The sequence below is a fragment of the Phalaenopsis equestris genome, unplaced genomic scaffold (assembly GCF_001263595.1).
Source record: "Phalaenopsis equestris unplaced genomic scaffold, ASM126359v1 Scaffold000224, whole genome shotgun sequence".
Classification (NCBI taxonomy): domain Eukaryota; kingdom Viridiplantae; phylum Streptophyta; class Magnoliopsida; order Asparagales; family Orchidaceae; genus Phalaenopsis; species Phalaenopsis equestris.
In genome coordinates, this window is record NW_018164666.1 from 860043 (window position 1) to 880287 (window position 20245).

The 20245-nt window shown below is 34.7% G+C and overlaps 2 protein-coding genes across 2 annotated transcripts in view; both read left to right on the forward strand.

The window, feature by feature from the left end:
- LOC110023510 (carbon catabolite repressor protein 4 homolog 1-like) overlaps window positions 1-9173 on the forward strand; it is an 18986-nt gene extending 9813 nt beyond the window's left edge. Inside the window, exons 2-12 of the mRNA XM_020722967.1 lie at window positions 761-1484; window positions 3395-3481; window positions 3555-3638; window positions 3720-3806; window positions 3897-3983; window positions 4461-4514; window positions 4601-4692; window positions 4822-4936; window positions 5015-5165; window positions 5268-5420; window positions 8799-9173. Of these exons, the coding sequence (XP_020578626.1) occupies window positions 761-1484; window positions 3395-3481; window positions 3555-3638; window positions 3720-3806; window positions 3897-3983; window positions 4461-4514; window positions 4601-4692; window positions 4822-4936; window positions 5015-5165; window positions 5268-5413 (1627 nt within the window). The 3' untranslated portion in view covers window positions 5414-5420; window positions 8799-9173. The remainder of the gene's footprint in view (window positions 1-760; window positions 1485-3394; window positions 3482-3554; window positions 3639-3719; window positions 3807-3896; window positions 3984-4460; window positions 4515-4600; window positions 4693-4821; window positions 4937-5014; window positions 5166-5267; window positions 5421-8798) is intronic.
- A 3016-nt stretch (window positions 9174-12189) lies between these two features.
- Window positions 12190-20245, forward strand: part of LOC110023366 (exocyst complex component EXO84B-like) — a 22936-nt gene continuing 14880 nt past the window's right edge. Inside the window, exons 1-3 of the mRNA XM_020722748.1 lie at window positions 12190-12674; window positions 14948-15045; window positions 15487-16528. Of these exons, the coding sequence (XP_020578407.1) occupies window positions 12474-12674; window positions 14948-15045; window positions 15487-16528 (1341 nt within the window). The 5' untranslated portion in view covers window positions 12190-12473. The remainder of the gene's footprint in view (window positions 12675-14947; window positions 15046-15486; window positions 16529-20245) is intronic.

The following is a 20245-nucleotide window of genomic DNA, read 5'->3' on the forward strand; positions in this document are numbered from 1 at the left end:
GTCTATACTCCTTCTAGAGACCAAACCGCAGACATTCTCACCAAGGCTCTTCATAAGTCCAGTTTTGATGAGCTAACCAATAAGTTGGTCATGTACAATCTGTACAACCCACCTTGAGGGGGAGTGTGAAATTACACTCATTATTATTTACTTTAATTCTATTTAGTACTTGTTATATTTAGTCATAGTATAAAAAAAGGTAATTCCTTAATTATAGGTATTTATGTTTATTCCATAATTATAGGAATTACTTAATTGTAGGAAGATTTCTTTCCTCTTCCTATGACCATACTATGAGGATCCCAATGTTTCCAGCGAAGTGAAGGAGGCGACTCTTCTCCCACTTGGTGAGACTGATCCGGGCATCATTTCTGCTTCTGTCCCAAAGATACGTAAGAGTCACAGAAGCGGAAGAACTGGTTAATTTTTTTCTTGTCGGCACAGCTGCTTGTTTCACCTGTATCTCGCAAACTGTTTCAGCACAGAAATAAAATTATAAAAGCAAGCATAAGAAAGAATGTATAGCGTGCTTCTTGCTAGTTAGTGGTTTCTTTTTTGTGTTAAGAGTTGCATGCACTTAAGTGCTGGATTCTATGTTGTGAATTGGCAGAGATACAAAATGGATGGTAGCTAAGGCTGAAAATGGTTACTACATTGAAAGTTAACCTTTGCTACAGCCAACTGTGTTATGCTCCTTTTATGTTTGTATGAGATATTTTCACGTGGCATTTTATTCTGATTTGTTCTTATTACCATGCAGGTATCGCATTCAAAGTGGCAGAAAAGTCAACGTCTGCAGTATTCATCCATCAGAAGAAGCAACCCTGCAGTGCATAGGTTGTCTAAAGGCAAAAGTACCCCCTGCAAAGAGTTTCCATTGTACGCCCAAATGTTTCTCAGATGCTTGGCAACACCACCTCGTTTTGCATGAACGAGCTGGCAGTGTTGTGAATGAAAATGGAAACAAGGAGAAAGAATTACTTGGACGATTTAGTCGTGCTGTCAATATCAGTTCAACATCCAACTTGGATAATGCTTCCGCACCTATATATACTGCAAATATTTCAGAAAAGAGTGGAGAAATCTGGTTTGAAGTGGGGCGTTCTAGAACCTATACTCCCACTGTTGACGATATTGGTCATGTACTTAAGTTTGAATGTCTTCTGGTAGATTCCACAACTAGATTACCTGTTGGAAGTCCAAGCACAGTTACAACATCATGTGTAATTCCGGCTCCTTCATCATGCCCTCGTCTCATGATTAAAGTTGGTGGTGCTGATTTTCTTGGGAATTTGCTTTATGATGGTCATAGTTCATCCTCTGGTACCTTCAAGGTACTCTCATATAACATTCTCGCTGATCAGAAAGCAACAAGTGACCTATATGGCTACTGCCCTTCTTGGGCTCTTGCATGGCCTTATAGGAGGCAAAATTTATTGAAAGAGATCATTGGCTACCGTGCTGACATTGTTTGTCTTCAAGAGGTACATTTTCAATGCACTTAATTTTTCTTAGGGGCTGTTTGGGATCTCTTTTATTTTTGTTTTCTATTTTTTTTGTTTTATTTTGGTTTATTTATGTTTTGATCTTAAACAAAACACTTTTGATATATTTGATAGAGATATGGTTGTTTTTTGAAAACACTCAAAATACTTAAAAGTTGTTTTGAATATTTTCAAAAAACATGCTTATTTAAGAACAAAAAATAAAAACATATAAAAAACAAACTAAACAAACGGAAAAATAAAAACTAAAGCATAAAACAAATTTGATTTCAAACAAGCCTTTAACATTTATAATTCATGTATTTAGAGATTTTTTCTGGTTATATGTTATATATTTTTGCGCTTTTATTTTGAATTTCATTATTCTTTATTTTTTTATTATTGTTTTATATTAACTCAACCAAACAGTGCCATCCAATTATACTCCTCATTTCCCATATATCATTAATTTTATTTGGGGTTTTTACATACACTAAACATACTTTTTTACATATTTCACACCTAAACATTAATATTTACGATGTAAGCACGAGCACTAACAACATTAAACTACCTCGCACGAGCTCACCGGAAGGGAAAGGGGAAATGCAGCGACAGGATTGCAGCGGCATCCGTAGACCTTCGAAACTTCCTTCATTCTCCTCCTCCAGTTGACAGACTTGCTCTCCCTCCTCCACCCAAACTCGAGAGCTCCTTTTTTCCACTGAATCAGGGTGGCCACCACCACCCGTCATGCGGACAACACGAAGAGTTAAATGCCGCCGCAAATTCCGATAATGTCAACCCCAAGTCTAGGCAACCCTGGTTGACAATGAATTGCAGGTTGATGGGATCGGCGACGCCGAAGAATGAAGAGAGGAGGCAAGTCAGGGCAACCCGGGCTGACAGTGAATAGCAGGTTGATGAGATCGGCGATGCCGGAGAAAGAAGAGAGGAGACGGGCCAAGGCAACCCGGTTCGACAACGAATCATAATTTGATGGGATTGCCGGCGCGGGAGAATGAAGAGAGGAGGCGGAGTTTGTATGCCACCGCTATCCCGTTGCTGCATTTCCACTTTCCCTTCCGGTGAGCTCGTGCGAGATAGTTTAACGTTGTTAATGGGGGAGCTTATTCCGTAATTATTAATGTTTAGGTGTGAAATATGTAAAATGATATGTTATGAGTGCTGTGTATGTAAAAACCCCATTTTGTTTGGCATACATAGGGATGTTTTTTTCTTTTTCTTATTTTTATAAAATTTATTTTGGGACCCAATTATTAGGCTTAATAATTTTTGTTTGGTTTGCTGTTGTAATTTAACCTGTTGTCAAACTAGAGGTCTCAAAATTTTACACTCCATCCTTTTTTAGCGTGTGGTAGCAATAGGCTTATGATGTGTTCTGGGAGAAAGATGAGATTATTGGCTATTATGAAGCCAAATGTGCTTTCAGATGTGTAGTTGTTCAAGTATATAGGGTTGATCCTGGCTGCAAATTATGAGCTTAAGGTTTTGAGTCGGTTGATTGCGAAGCTCCTTGGGATTTAAAGGGCCTTAACTTAAAAGATAAACTTTCTGATTGTGTTGGCTAGTGTTATTCAGCATTTTTAATATTTTTTCCCCAGCCATTTATTTTTATTGTGCAAAATTTCTACCGGCAAGGACTGCAAGGCTATACTTTTTTATTCTGATATCTCTATTTATGCTTTTGCAATCAAGTAGGGTGAACTTGATTTTAGTTTTTTTGCTGAACTTTGAACTATAGGAATCCTTAACGCATTCCTGACTTGTGAGATTTCCTGATTGAATTCTACATTTTTATCATCGAACACGACAATGTTGTCTTTGAGATTGGTATTTTGTACGGACTTTTATTTTTATTCCTTCACAAGTAAACATGAAAACTGCAGGTTCAAAGTGACCATTTTGAGGAATTTTTTTCTCCAGATCTTGATAAGCACGGTTACCAGGCGCTTTACAAGAGGAAGACAACAGAGGTTTTCTTTGATATGACATTATCTTCAAACTTGTTTCTACATGTGCGTTCTCTTAACTATATTTATTTGTTAGGCTTATAATGGAAATTCAGATATAATTGACGGCTGCGCTACTTTTTTTCGAAGAGATCGGTTCTCACTTGTTAAAAAATATGAGGTTAGCCTTCCTTTTTTACTTCTATTTTTTTTTAAAAGATGCAATTATAATGTTTGCTGAAGTTGTTTGCTTTGCATTCAGTTTGAATTCAAAAGGGCTGCACAATCTTTGATTGATGCAGTGATCCAGCCCGGTCAGAAACAACTTGCTTTGAACCGTCTAATTAGGGTTATTGTCTCATGCCTGAGTTTAATATTCATGGTTTTATGTTATAACATCCCTTTTTTGTTAAATATTTTTTCTATTTTTTATTGCTAGGACAATATTGCTTTAATTTTAGTTTTGGAGGAAAAGCTTAGCAACCATGGTATTGATAGTCGTAGCCAAAGGCAACTTCTTTGTGTGGTAAGAGTTATCTTTTTCTTTTAACATATTTCTCTCATGAACTATAAGAAAATTCTTTATATTAATCTAAGGGGCAGAAGTTTCCCTTTTTTTTGTTTGAAATATGCAGTTCACACTTGACAGTGATACCTGTTATTTACCATTAACCTGTGTAGGCAGGATGATTAAACATCATTGAAGGCATTTTTTCTTTTGTATTGAGAAGAAAATGAATCAGTTCGTTAGCATGTAAACAATTATTTGAGAGATATGTAGACATGATTGCTTAGTTGAGCTCTTAGGTGCAAGCTATATACAGGTTTAGATTCTGAATTGGCGTTTTTGCTAATTTTATGATAATGATGATGCATATTTGAAGCTGGATTCTTATCAAATTTCTTTCTTCTTTGATATTTTCATAAAGTATGCTACTTGGTTTGACTCTACTTAAATAGTTTTTTTGCGTGTTGATGGCCATTTTACACTTCCTTTCCTCAGACAAATACTCATTTGGATGTCCATCCTGATCACAAAGATGTAAAACTTTGGCAGGTTTCCATTCAACTAACTTTACCGTGCTATTTAGTTTTTTTTTTTTCTTTCTTATTTATTTATATTATTTGCTTTAATTCTTTCAGATGAACACTCTTTTAAAAGGATTAGAGAAAATTGCTTTGAGTGCTGACATTCCTATGTTGGTTTGTGGGGATTTTAATTCACTTCCAGGAAGGTATGAACCCGCTGACAATTTCTTCTAATATTTTTTTTCTTTGCTTTAATGATCAACTTTATAGGGCTTAAATTTTGGCTGTGATAATTATTTTTATACGTTAAAAATGGGAATATTTCTTGGATGCAGTGCATCTCATGCGCTTCTCGCAACGGGCAAGGTTGACCAATTGCATCCTGATTTGGGGGTAGATCCCCTTGGGATACTCCGTCCTTCAAACAAACTAAATCACCAGCTCGCTCTGGTAATACTTGTATAGATTGTTTGACATGAGTATTGTTTTTTTTTGTATTTGCTTTTTATGAGTTTGAAAACGTTACAGGTTAGTGCATATTCAACATTTGCGAGGATGGTCGGGGTTGATCGTAATTTAGAGTGGCTACGAAGAGTGATGGACCCCACAACAAATGAACCTCTATATACGAATTATACTAGGGATTTTATTGGTACTGTTGACTACATATTTTACACAGGTATACTTCTACGTTTTGCGGCCTATGCTTTTATTTTGATTTGTTTTCTCATACGCTTTTTTATGATTAACTTTATGAGGTACGGTTACATGTTTCTTGCAGCGGGCTCTTTAACTGTGGAATCATTATTAGAATTATTGGATGAGGATAGGTTACGCAAAGAAATTGCACTTCCTTCAACGGTGTGGTCATCTGATCACATAGCGCTTTTAGCAGAATTTCGATGGAAATCCAGGATGAGAAGTTGACACTAACGTGAGTAAATTTTCATTCCATCTATATTTTTATCTTTAAAAAAATTATTTGTTTTTGAAGGGTTTTGAAGAACCAATATTAATTGTCATAGATTGAACTTAGCTTGGTTTTATTATAAATTGATGTGAGCTAGAGCTCCAACTCGAGCCAGATTGTCACATGTATGTTCATACTTAGTTTGATTAAATTTTTTAATAATCATACTTGATTTGCTTCTGATTTGCTTCTAACTTGAGTAAATCTTCATTCCATCTATATTTTTTTATCTTTAAAATATTATTTGTTTTTGAAGGTGTTTGAGGAACCAATCTTTAATGTTATAGATTGAACTTAGCTTGGTTTTATTATAAGTTGATGTGAGCTCGAGCTCGAGCCAGGTTGTCAGATGTATGTTCATACTTAGTTTGCTTAAATTTTTTAATAATCGTATTTGATTTGCTTCTGATGAGTTTTTATTTAATTAAATAAATATTACAATTGGTCACTAAAAATGTTAAAAATTCAAACAGGGGCTTGACATTTCATACAATTATTTTCACAAATGATTTTGTAAATCCAAGTAAATAAGTAATTGAATAAATTCTGAACTAGTAAACTATAATCTCTACTTTATAGAGATTATATAAGATAATATATAAGTTGCAAGTAAGTTTTTTTGCAAGCAAATAACCTAAATAAGTATAAACAAACAAGTTCATTGAAAAAAAATTATCGTTCTTGGGTACTCCGCCACTCAAAAGGGTGTCGGTGCCTTAATCCTACCATTAACAAAGTTTATGTAAGTGCTGATGTCTTCTTATTTGAAAGTGTTTCCTATTTTTCTAGCTCGGCCGCAGGTGAGGTGGAGCTTGGGTTCTTCGACATTGTCCCGTATTCTAATCCTATGGATGTTACCCCCATTGTTCCTGTTCCCTGTTCCGTCAAGTGCACCATCCGGTGAGTCCCTTGATTCGATGAATACACAATCTCCTCCTCCCACTATCAGTGTCTACACTCAGCGCACCCATTGCAATGCTCCTACTATGGAACCTGCTACTTCCTTATAGGACCCTAACTCCATTCCGGGCGACGTCCTCAACACAACCCCTCCTCCGAACGAGGAGCTGAGTTCTCCCAGTATTAAACATGCTCCCTCTATTCTATGACAAGATGTGTATATTTTCCTAGTTCATCGCCTACCTACTAAGCATTTGCTACTTACTCTGACGGACCGTCAGATCTCAGCCACTATTGAGGGTGTTTTTGCTGATCCAACCTGGAAAACAGCAGTAATGGAGGAGATGAACGCTCTTCGACCGAACCATATGTGAGACGTCGTTGATCTTCTTCAGGATAAAAAAATTGTGGGGTGCCGATGGATTTTCAGCACCAAGTTCAACTCTGATGGATTCTTTGAACTCAACAAGGCACGGTTGGTCGCTAAAGAGTACTCTCAGACCTACAAAGTCGACTATGAGGAGACATTTGCTCCATTGGCTAAGTTAAATATTATTTGGGTTCTGTTGTCCTTTGCAGTGAATCTGGATTGGTTTTTATTTCAGCTAGATGTCAAGAATGTGTTCTTGAATGGAGAGCTGACACAAGTGTTATACATGTCTCTCCCTTTTGACTTTGACTCTAATGCATCGAAAGGGCAAGTGTGCATTATGCGAAAGTCCTTCTATAGGCTAAGGCAATCCCCAAAGCAATGGTGGACCTAGGAAAGGTCCATGGGGCATTTAACTTCCCGTAAATTCAGATTTTTATTTATATATAGGGTAATTTGACTTTTTGCCCGTCCTGAATTATTAGTTTTGCCCCTCATGAAATATTATTTTACCTTTCATTACCATAGCACCTCCCTCGTTGGGCCTATGTGAACAATTTGCACCCCGTAAAAAAAGATATAGGTTCCGCTTTTGTGGACCCCAAAGACCTGGTTCAGCAAGTTCACAAAGGTGGTTGTGGGTCATGGTTTTACTCAGGCTCAGTCAGATCACATTCTCTTCTTCCGACATTCCTCCATTGGTCGCGTAGCTATTCTTATTGTCTATATTGATGATATTGTTCTTACAGGAAACGATCTCCCAAATATTGGAGTCATTGAAAGACATTCTTATTAAGTCCTTTGAAACGAAGACTTGAGATCTCTCAGGTACTTTTTAGGCATGGAAGTGAGTCGATCATCTCGGGGCATTTGTCTATCTCAGCGCAAATGTTATCCATATGTATCACAATGAAAAAGTATCTGACATTCCTGAGGTTGTGTCTGTCAACAAGACTCACTACGAGCGCCTTAAAGGGAAACTCATCTACCTCGCCCATACTCACCCCTACATATGTTATGCAATTGGTATAGTGAGTTAATTCATGCATGACCCATATGTGCACCATTTAAAAGTTGTCCACTGGATTCTTCTCTATTTAAAAGGTACACTAAGCTCAGGTTTGTTTTTCTCTCGTCACCTCTCGGTCTATTGTTATTTATACAGATGCTGATTGAGCCTGGTCGGTTCATGATCGACGTTCCACCTTGAGGTATTACTCATTTGTATGTGAAAATCTTATCACATGAAAAAACAAAACAAAGACTGTGGTTGCTCGTAGCAGTGCTGAAGTTGAATTCCAGTCAATGTCCTTGGGGAAACTGTGAAGTCCTTTGGTTACACATCATGCTCAGTGAACTTCATATGCCAAATTCTGTTTCGCTACAACTATTCTTTGATAATAAGACTGCAATCAACATTGCTCATAATCCGGTCGAGCATGATTGTACCGAACATTCGGAGATTGACAGACACTTCATTAAGAAAAATGTTTGAGTTTGGGGAAATTTGTGTTTCTTTTGTGCGTTTTAGTGGTCAATATGCAGATACCCTTATCAAAAATATTCTTTGTCCTTTGTTCGATCACTTCAAATCCAAGTTGAACATAATTGACATATATGCTTCAATTTGAAGGGGTGTATTAGATTTATCAGGTTTATTGACTTTCCATATTAATTCCCCTTATTCTACATTAGACACTTTCCTTTTCATCTTTGTTATGTTATATATATATATATATATATATATATGCATAGTTGTTTTGTTTTGCTGTAGGCTAAAGCAGACTCTTAATGTCATAATCTTTCAAACTTTTTATAAAAGTGATGCGGTTCAAAGTTGTGCTTGTCGATGCTATTTTTTTATTTTAGGTGCATTCACATTCATACCACTGAATTCTTATGTATTTACATATCCGACATAAAAAATTTATTTCTTACATTTATACCACCCAAATCTTTCATATCACACTAAAAAATTCTCCATTCTAACTCTTAAAAAGTGAAATTCACCTTTCTGTGCATGCATATGTAAGGTTTTTTAGCTATTGAGATATTATATTTGTGTCTTACAGGTCCTTCATCCAGTGTCGCTGATCTTTCGTACAAAAACAGCGCTTTGCAAAGAATTTGGGTCCATCGGGTAATTATAGGATTTATGCTGTTTGGTGTTCCGCGGTGATTCTATTAACCTCCGCTTGCATCATCTCACAGCCTCCTCGTAGAACTCGTTTTCCAAAATGTGATTTTTTTTTATTTTTTTATTTTTTCTTCCATGGCATGGTTTTATTGAAAGGGCCGTGCTTATTATTAGTTTGAATTTTAGAATATTAGTCGTTTTAGTCTTGAGCAGTTCTGCTGATATTGCCCAGCTGCAAAATAAAAGCTATTGAGCTTTTTTTTTTTAGTTATATAAATGCAATAAAAGTCTCTCTTTTTTTTTCTACATGGTACGGGTGATCATATGTGTGTGTGTGTGTGTGTGGGCGCGCGCGCGAGAGCGCCGCAATCTATGACCTGTTTCAAAGTGGGCCTATCAATTGCTTGGATCTTGACTCAATTTCTATCTGAATTTGCATTTAATTTTTACAAAAAATTGAATTACATCTCAAGTTTGACCTCAGATTGATTGAGATTGATTTTATTCCATTAAAATTTGGCTTTATTTAGATTCAAAAATATAAAATTTATCTAATTTATAATGGGCTTTACTATTTAAAATTTATTTTAAAGCCATGGCTCATTTTTTATTTTGACGAGTTCTAAAGTAAAAAAAAAAAATAAATAAATTGGCTTGGTGCTAGTTTTGTAAATATCGATTTTTTCCCGTACCATGAATGTAATTATCCCAAAATTTTGGTTAATCATTATTTCAATTAGTTCTAATAAATGCTAATTTTGTGGCCTTTATTAGAGTTGGTGTAAAAAGAGTTGGTGGGATAAGGATTGTCTCATCTAGAAGTATACTTTCGATATGGGTAGCTTCTTATTGCTAAGTTTAGGGAAACAAATAAATAAATAAATAAAAACTAAATGTGTATTATTTTAATTATTATTAGGAAGATGGCTTTGGGTGTACCAACTATTTCTATCTTTGATTGTTGGTGGTGGAGAAGATTTGTCTCTTATGCTTTTGTCTTTTGATTGGTAGACTCAAGTAGTTGCATGCTATAATTATTGTGGAAAATAATTATCTCATTTGGTTAATACAAAGAAAAGAGAGGGCTATGCAAATGCAACTATATGATTGTGGGCTATTGCAAATGGCTAATACAAAATGAGAGGAGCTAATATATATTTCTAGATTTTAAGTGATGATATTCCATTAATGGAGTAGTGAAGTACCAAAATATTTCTTATTCATTCTTATTAATAGCATATACAATATTTTGTGCCCTCTCATAATCATCAAGAGTCAAGATGATTCCATTATTAGGTTTTCTCTAATTAGCTGAATCAAATTAAGGTTGGGTTTGGGTGGTAATTAATGGTGGCTGGTCTTTGATTGACAAATATAATACATCATTTTGAAGCTCTTAATGGATCACGAGTTCAATGTTCATATTTATTAAAACTTCTAAATGGGTGTAGAATCATATTTGAGGCTAAATAAAAATATAGATGGTAGGTCATTATTTTTGTCAAAATATTTTCTTTTTTTAATTGAGAGCAATAAAAGATAAGCACTACTTGTTGAATCAAAAAACAATAAAAGTTGTATTAACCTTTGAAGATTTAAATTAAGATGAAAAAACTATATGAAATCAGATGAAAATGAAGACAATTTGTTAACACTACGGCATAGCTCAAGTTGACAAAGGGTTAGGGGGCTATTAATTTGAGAAAGTGATTAATACAAGTAAGGTTAAATTCAAACGCAGGTTTTTCCCATGGCTTAAGAAGAGAGGATAATTAAGGAGAAAATAAGACTACCAAATAAAGTAAATTGGGTTCAAGAGAATAAATAATTAAAGAAGTGGAGAAAAGATTAAGTAGAGGTATAGATTTTCCAAGTAAACTGACAATCTTCACCGAAATAATTGCAAATATCCCAAATAATAGTACCATGATATAAGTGATTTGATAGTGTTTACCTACATCCACTGTAAATGCATTCTTGTCCCTTCGATAGCAATTGGAAGGAAATAAATAATTTAGACTAAATCAAAAGAGAAGAAAGACATTATTGTGGTTGGTTTAAAGAGACCGTCTAGACTACAATCTCGACTCCAAAGATTCCAACTCCTTCACCACGTCGCATTCCCCAAAAATTTCCAATAGGAAAACTAAAACTTCCTCATGTGATAATCTACTCATTCCTTTCAAAGACTATCATGTGGTAATCTACTCATTTCTTTCAAAGACTAACCAAGGTGTCCAGTATGGACAGTCCTGCCTAATGTCCTTAAGGATGTGGGGAGCATGATAACTACAAAAAAAAAGCAATTGTCACCTTGTGGCATTATGATCAACTCAATTCATCATCATGTTGTAGTATGTGACATGCAAGGCTTTACAAACTTCTCTTGCGATAGGGTTATAATATGAAGCAAGCTTAGTTTGCAATCTAAATGATCATGATAGAGTGTAAAAAAAAAAAGATAATATATTTTCATTAAAATGATTTATTTATAGAGCAAATCTTTAAGGAGAAACATATGAGTTCGACGTAAGCAATGCGGGGTGTGTAGGCCGAAGAAGCCAAGACAAGACAATGTTGTGGCAACCGACTGTTTCAATGTTAAAAGACCCCTTTTGATAGATTCATTTTTATCCTTTCTTGCCCAGCGTAATCATCTGCTACTTGCAGAGATCCACGCTGAAGAAGATGCACCTCCCCTTAAGCAAGGCTATGCTTGCCATAGGACAACGTTAACTCCAGTGCCAATGAAATCTTGAAAGTTGCCGAGGGAAGGCAAATTGGCAACGGTGAATGCAACCTTCGGCGAGGTGTCGACATTAGTTGGAGAACTTCGACTGGCCAGCCCGCTAACCACCATGATCTCGATGAGTGATCCGAGGGACGAATTGATAGCAGCAACTCCACCAGGCTTACAGGAGGCCGAGGAGAGGTCTTATCTTGGCTAGCAAAGCACATCAACATGCATTGGCCTTAAGAAACCCATTTTTGATATATAGTTGAATATGTAAGTACATAAGGATTGAGTGATTTCTATATAATCTTTCATTATTATTATTATTATTATTATCACATTACATTATCATAGGAAACTTTGTCATGTCAAATTGTTATAAATATAAATATCAAATATTAGATATTAGATATGTAAATATATAAGAATGGTATGATATATATGTAAATTTTTCTATTTTTTTTGGTTTATGCTACATTTGATAATTTCTACTTTTAATTAATTTCAGAATTTGTTTTTTTCCCCCACAAAATTACGTTTTTATCTCATTGCCTCCGTGTCTATCACTCACTCTCTCTCTCTCTCTCTCTCTCGCCGCGGGGAGATGTTCTAGCTGCGAAGAAACCAGGAAAAAAGAAAAAGATTTGGGTTATCTATTAAGGGAGGAATCTCAAAAATTGCTGGCGAAGCTCCCTTTTCGTGTTTCTCATCTCCTCCAGCAAGAGATCCGATCCTCTCTGCTCTGTATTGATTCATTCCTTCAAATCGAACTTTTTCCAGTTCAAAAGCTCTTCTAAAAAAGTTTTAGAATTGCATCATAGAGGAGCCCGTCACGGTGGTGGGCGTGTTGTATTAGCATAGCTTCTTCTGGCTCCGATGGCTTCGGCGAAGTCGTCCCGATCTAGGGCTTTGGGGCCCTCTGGCCTGGCGTCCTCGGGGATTCAGCATCTCGGAGGATCGATTCCTGGATCCCAGGAGAGCGGTGTGCAGCTTTCCGATAAGCTAAAGATATTCAAGTCCGACAATTTTGATCCCGATGCCTACATGCAGTCGAAGTGCCAGAGCATGAACGAGAAGGTATGCTCCTTCCCTTTCTCCCTTCCTTCGTTTGTGAATCACGATTAGTTTGAATTGGCTAAATTTTATTTGGAGGATTGCGTGAACTTCGTTTGGGATGATTTAATAGGACTGCAAATTTCGATAATCCAGTTGAATTTTCTCTCAAATAAAACTTTTGATCTCCTGTTTAGTACGTGGCTACGTGTAGTTATTTATATTGAATTACTGGAAGCAAGTTTTCTGTAGGAATTTATGAACTGTACTTGGTTTACTGCATGCTTAAGGTTTAAATGCTTCCCTATGGCGACTGGAAGCTGCTTTGATGGCCAATTCTGGATTTTGGGATCTTTAAGATCCATTAATAATTTGTTTTTGATTTGATGTCAGCGTGTCATAAATAATATTGTTCGTTCTTGCAAATAAGCTGTACAATTGGAATGTTGAACTGTCCAAGATTTCATGCTTTAACATCTTTTAACTTTGGAGTAGGAACTGCTTTTTGTGTAGGATTGTAATTAGAGAAATTTACGTACCTTGTACCAATTCATGCATAGCACTTTGGCACTCTAAACCTATGCATGATAATAGTGCTATTTTTAATGTTATACCAAAGATTTAAGTGCTATGTGTGTAAATATGAAAGTTTACATGTGAGATATGTAAATACATAAGATTTAAGTGCAATGTGACCTGCATTTTCATGGTGAGGATTGCACTTAATTTCGTTTTTCTTCTTTGCAATACTTTAGGAATGATGAACAACCTTGATGTTGTATGAATATGTGCATCTTTTTCTTCATTAATTGTTGAGAAATTTACATATATACCATACAATTATTATGTATTTACATATGTAAGACCAAAAGTTTGATATTTACACTTATAACAACTTGGTGTCATGATCCTATGCATGAAATTATGTCTTTTGCTTTTAAGAAGATTGTGATGGTATTATTTTTGATGTGATGTTAATGATTTGTGTGTTATGCATGCAAATATGAACATTTAGGTGTTAGATATGTAAATATATAAGAATTGTGTAATATACGTATGTAAATGCCCCTTAATATTTTTTTACCATAAACATGCTCTTATCTGTATATTTCATAGTGTCATGTAGTTTGCTTATTTTTATGCTTGTAACTTGTGTGAAGGAAAAAAATTTCATGAGGTAATGTTCGGTTAAAGGGGATCTCTTTTCTTTAATTTCTTATTTTTTAGGTTTTTATGATATCCCATCTCAAGAGCCCTTTCCAAGTAATTTTAATGAAATAATGCTGGTGCAGCTGAGGCATTCATGAAGTTTTGAATACCTACAAGAGCAAAATGGAGTGTGAATTTCTTAACTGAGCTGAGGTTTACTCCAGCTTTTTAAAATGCTTTCTTTTACTGTGATGTAAAAGAAAAATTAGCTTATCTTATTGAATATTTGAGTGGAGAAAGAAGAAGTGAAGTTAAAGGCTATAACCATAAGGGAAATTTACATACATACCACACAATTCTTATGTAGTTACATAACTAGCACCCAAAGCTTTATATTTACACTTATAACACCTTGTTGTCATAAACCTATGCATGGAAATGTGTATTTTACTTTTAAAAGAGTAGTGATGGTGGTATTTTTTTATGTGACGTTAAATATTTGAGTTGTTTGTAAGTAAATATGAATGTTTAGGTGCTAGATATGTAAATATAAGAATTTTTTGGCATATATGTAAATTCTGCAAACCATAATCCCATATGAAGACAGTAACCACCAACAAATTGACCTCAAATCTCAGCACATGTTCTTTGCAGATCGATGACATCAAATTTGGGGGATCCACACTCAAAAGCTGTTGCAACAACCTTTTGTGAAATTATAGAATTCGGAGAAAGAACCTAAAGCAATGAGTATAAGCAGAGGAACAAAGGGTAGTAGAAAGTGAACAAGCCTATGGTTTTTGTTTTTGTTTTTATTTTTCTTTTTTGGATTTATTGGAAAAGAAATGCATTTAAATTGAAAGTTTGCATATCATAGATGCCTATTACTCATGTTGATGATCCAGGTTCACTCCGCCTTTTGATCATTGGAGGTTGTTCTGCAATTCAATTGTATTTATTTATCACTCTTTCTATGCCACTTCATCAAAAATTTACATGGGGTGCAATAATTCTTTTATTTATTTTACCTTCTTGTAAATTTTACAACTTTGTCGCAATATTCATGTCATTCATCCACTGACATTTTATTTTCTCACTTTTATGAGAACTTTTGTTTCTAAACAGCTTTTGGATTGCCATCTTTGCAGGAAATAAGACACATGTGTGCATATCTGCAAGATCTAAAAAAGGCTTCCGCAGAAGAAATGCGCAAGAGTGTTTATGCTAATTATGCAGCATTCATTAAGTATGTAATCTAATCATTAAAATTTTTTTATGATGATATCGAATGCCAGTGCAACTTATTTTTCATGCCCTTTGTTTGATCTTCTGTATAATTTCTGATTTTTTCTTCTCAAATCTACCTACCTCTTCAGCTTCCTTGCTTATTGTCACATAATTGTCAAACTTTTTATTTGAAAGTTAGTTCCATTTGTACACCGTATATGACACACCAGGTGCTTTATTTCATATCGGCTATGATCACAAGGTTTTTCTTTCAGAATATATGACATTGGATTTGTTTTTCTTTTTATCATGCAGATTTGGTCTAGACGCTATTTACTTTATAGATTATGCTTGCATTTCCATCCATCTGATGCATAAATTTTTCTTACAGATGCCATGTGCTATGTTTTCACTTTTGGTTCGTTATTTGCAAATTTTCATAACTACAATGCCCTTACAGGACATCAAAAGAAATATCAGATCTTGAAGGTGAACTTCTTTCCATTAGAAATCTGTTATCCTCTCAAGCCGCTTTAATTCATAATTTAGCTGAAGGGGTTCATGTTGAGTCTTTATCTGAGGATTCTAAAAATGCTAAGGAGGATAATATAACAAAAATTGATGATCGAGAGCCTTCTGAGTTAGAAAAATGGTTGCGAGAACTTGGTGATATACTTGATGTTTTGCTTGCTGAAAGGAGAGTAGAGGAAGCTTTGGATGCCTTGGATGAAGCCGAACGAATTGGCTCAGATGCGAAAGAGAACCAGATGCTGAGTTCAACTCAACTTTTGTTGCTAGAGAATACTATCATCGAGCATCGTCAGAAGTTATCGGATCAACTCGCTGAAGCAGCATGTCAATCATCTACTCGTGGAGTGGAGCTTCGTGCGGCTGCCTCAGCTCTTAAAAGGCTCGGGGATGGACACCGCGCCCATAGTTTATTGCTAAATGCGCATTACCGTCGGCTTCAGTATAACATGCAAACCATTCATCCAACAAGCACATCCTATGGAGGAGCATATACTGCCGCACTATCGCAGCAAGTTTTCTCTGCCATTGCTCAAGCTGTGAATGATTCTTTGGAAGTCTTCGGTGACGATTCAGCATATTCATCAGAACTTGTGACGTGGTCAGCAAAACAGGCGGAGGATTTCGCACGTCTTGTAAAGAGACACGTGTTAGCTTCATCTGCAGCTGCTGGAGGTCTAAGAGCTGCCGCGGAATGTGTCCAAATAGCCATCGGACATTGTTCGTTGCTGGAAGCTCGCGGGCTCTCCCTTTCTTCCGTTCTTCTGAAACTTTTCAGGCCCAGTGTTGAACAAGCATTGGAAGCAAATTTAAAGCGAATTGAAGAGGGAACGGCAGCGCTGGCAGCTGCAGATGATTGGATTCTTACACCACCTCCGTCTGGGACACGTTCGACAGGTAGATCGGCTAGCACGATAGCCATTGTTCAGCCTAAACTTTCAAGCAGTGCACACCGTTTTAATTCAATGGTTCAGGTAAGAGGTACCCTTGCACCCAGATGAGAGTATGATATGTTTTACCTTTGCTTTTCTAATTTGTCTGCTTTAGTTTATTTCCTCCAATTATCTTATATGAATATATTTATGCACTTGAGAAATTGAAGCGACCGATAATATTTACGCAAATAATATCTTGGAGTGTATATTTTTTTAGATGTACCTCTATTTGAGTATCCTCTAGAATGATAGCTACATTAATAGTGACATCAGATCCAATGTATTTTTTAATTTTTCTTGAATAATTTTAAGAAAAGGAGTTTACCCTCTAGCTTCTTTTTGGGTTTGGGGCTATCCTCTAGGAAATGGTGAGTAAAGGGGCTCTAACAAATAGGATTTGTTTATGCTTAACGGCATCTAGAAATGGGTAAAATATATTTTTCATTTGCTACTGTTGAGTGGTACATGTGGTGTTTTCTGTACATTACTAAATATTTTTAGCCAGAATTTGTGCAAATTGATTCATGTTACATGTTGTGAAACTCTTATAATACTTATATAGGATAGAAAAGAAGGATTTATGAAGGTAACCTCCAATAGTGGAATAAGACTTCTAATGATGATGATGATTCAACTAATGACAATTTCTCCAGAGATAATAAGCGATTTGAGAGGGTTTACTTCAAAAAAGTATGTAAAAAAATGTTAAGATATGCACAGCATATCTTTATTCTAGATAATGTGCACTTACATTACTTATATTGAAGTCACCAAACTTGTTAACAAATATGCACTGGCATTGAAGTTGTGCAAAGCTGTTAAGTTTCTTGATATCACTTCAATCAAACGACTGATATATGCTACTAAATTTTTTATTGTTAAATCTTGCATTTCAAGTTTTTTTTTTCTTTTTTTTTTTTTTGTAACAAATGCATGATTCTTAGTAAGTTCTTTGTTTAGCTTAAGATAGTCATGTTTTGTCTCCACTGCGATGTGCTTAGGTTTTATCTCGTCATTTACGCTCTTGTTCTCACCCTATTTAGCCGTCATATTTTATCTTCAACCTCTATCTTTTTTTTTTTGTTCTCATTTTTCAACTGTATCCACAAATTTTCTTAATATTTCTTGCATTAACATGTAAGTTTTTCTTATTTTCCACATTGCCTTTCTTTTCCTTTTGATTTCCATAAATAAAATTTATTCCTATGAATTTTGTATGCCTTTTGTTTTCCGTCCTATATAACTTCGTCGCTTTGTACCAAAACTTTGCATGCTTTGATACATTTACATATTTATTATCCTAGCCATGCTTTTTTAATTGAAAAACTAGGGAGATCCATCTTATTAGTTGAAAGTAGAAAAAATAGAAAAAGAATTATTTGATACAAAATTAACTAGAAAACAGATCTTTAGAAAAAAGAGAAAGTTAGATAATGGCTTTCTAGAGGCTGGTCCAGGAAGTTTAAAGCTCTCATTTTTTCTATGATTTGATATATTTTATTTCCATGACTATTATCATTTGATAGTAAGTTTTAGATAAAAGTATTGAACCTTATTTTTTTTTAATCATCCTTAATATTATTTGAGAAGCAAGTGCTATTCATTGCATCCAAATGTTCAAAAGAGCCAACAATAAGATGATTTCTCAAATGTCTTCAATATTGTCTTTGATAAATATCTCTTTCAACTAAATGGGGGAGTTCAGGGGAATAAAATCTTTGGAATCATTTCCCTAGAGGAGATTGCGCAAGACATAATTTGTATAAATCCTCAAACCCATATGTGATAGAAATCTTCCCCAAAATGAAAATCCAAAGAAAGCTATCTTCAAAGGGAACAAGGCCTTCGAAATCTAAGGATAAGAAGTGAGAGTATCATTATGCATTAAGAAAGTTTACGAAGACTAGATTGAGGAAATAACTTTAGGAGAGCAACCACTTAGGAGAGTCAATATGTGAATTCATCTTAATGCAATTAAACTCATTTTAAAGATATATAAATTCATTATTGAAGGAGTAATCTCTTCTTAGTGAAGATGCCAATCAAAAGAAAGGGAGAAAAGAGACTTTACCAAACAATTTAACTTCCAAGTCATCTTAAAAAATATCGTCATGAAGCTTTGCCGAAGGCAAATTATGGATCCAAAAATCTTTCCAAAATCTGTTTTTGCATTATTATTGACATTTTAAGAGATGAGGTGAAATAAATAATAATTTTTTTTTAAATCCTTAATAAAATGAGAAGCATTAGTGCCTATATTCATCCAAAGCCAATAGTAGTTTTATACAAATATTTACTTTTGATGATGCAACTTAATAAGGAAGTAGTGTCCACGTGAATAGATTTTTAGATTCATTTTGAAAGAAGAAAAGTAGTCATTGTATGGAGATTTTTAATACCATGTTCACCAATTTTTTTAGTTTTACATTTTTTTTCAGTTAACCAACAAGAAATCTCTTCTTTCAACAATTCATTTTTACGAGAAACTGCTTCTTATACTGTCACTTTTGGTAATGATTCAATTTGAAATCCAAAATAATGAGTAGTACAAAGGAGTGTAAGATAAGATATAACTAATTAGAACAATCCTTCCACCTATAAAGGGACGTATAACTTTCTAGGAAGCAAGGTTTCTCTGAATTTTATCTGTAATAGTGGTCCAAAGACTTGTTTGCATCATTTTTAGTTTTGAAAGGAATGCTTAAAAATTGGGAAGATAGTCTTTCAAGAAAACATCTCTAAGCATTAGTGATAGAAAGTTCTTTATGATGAAAACCACCTAGATAAATTAAAGAAGATTCAAGGAAGTTAATTTTGAGACTTGGGAGAAAAATATTTTTATGAGCCAAAATTCGATCATAATCACCTCTATATTAGAATGCAAGAATTATTCTTTTTTTCTATGGTGGAATGGGTTATCCCATGTGCCACAACAATGCAATCAAAGTACTTCTACATTCAATAAAGACACCATGGGAAAGATCAAACAAATCATGAAAATTTGATTTAAGTTTATTTGCTAAAGTCTTGGCTATTATTTTGAAGGTCTTATGGTGGAGGCTAAGAGGTTTAAATTTTTTAGGATTTTTGCAAACATCCTTTTTGGCAATAAGACCAATGTTCACATCATAATTCAAGCTTGCCTAGGAATTCTTAGAATATATCCTCAAACATCTTCAAATCTGATGAATAAGATCTATTTCCCTTCTACTTTGGCATTTTTATGAAAATATAAGTGATCTATAGTCTTCAAGATGGCACTTGATTTTGGATTTTTTATGTCAACAAATTTCTTTTTCATTGAATTTGTTGTCGATCCATTTTCTACCTTTTTTATGATCTTCAGGGTTTTGGTAGGATGCTAAACCAGGTCAGATTTGATTTCAATATTATTAAGTTTATTTATCATTGATTTTATTTCTTTAACTTTAATAATGTGATGATGTATTTTTTATTCAACCATTAAGATGTCTTCTTATTAGTTTAAATTGTATGGTAAGGCTCTTAAACCTATCTCCATTAGAAAAACAATCATTCCACCGGCTAGTAATTAATTTTTTAAAGCCATCCAAACTAACTAATTGTTTTCAAATTTTAAAATTTGACTCGTAGGAATGGAGTGAGGTTACAAATAAAAAATGATTGGGCATTGATTAAAAAAAACACATCAATAGTCTTTTGTCTCCTCTTTAGAAAAGAAACATCACAATAAGTGGATATATCGAAATGATCCGGTTTTGCGAATATATATATATA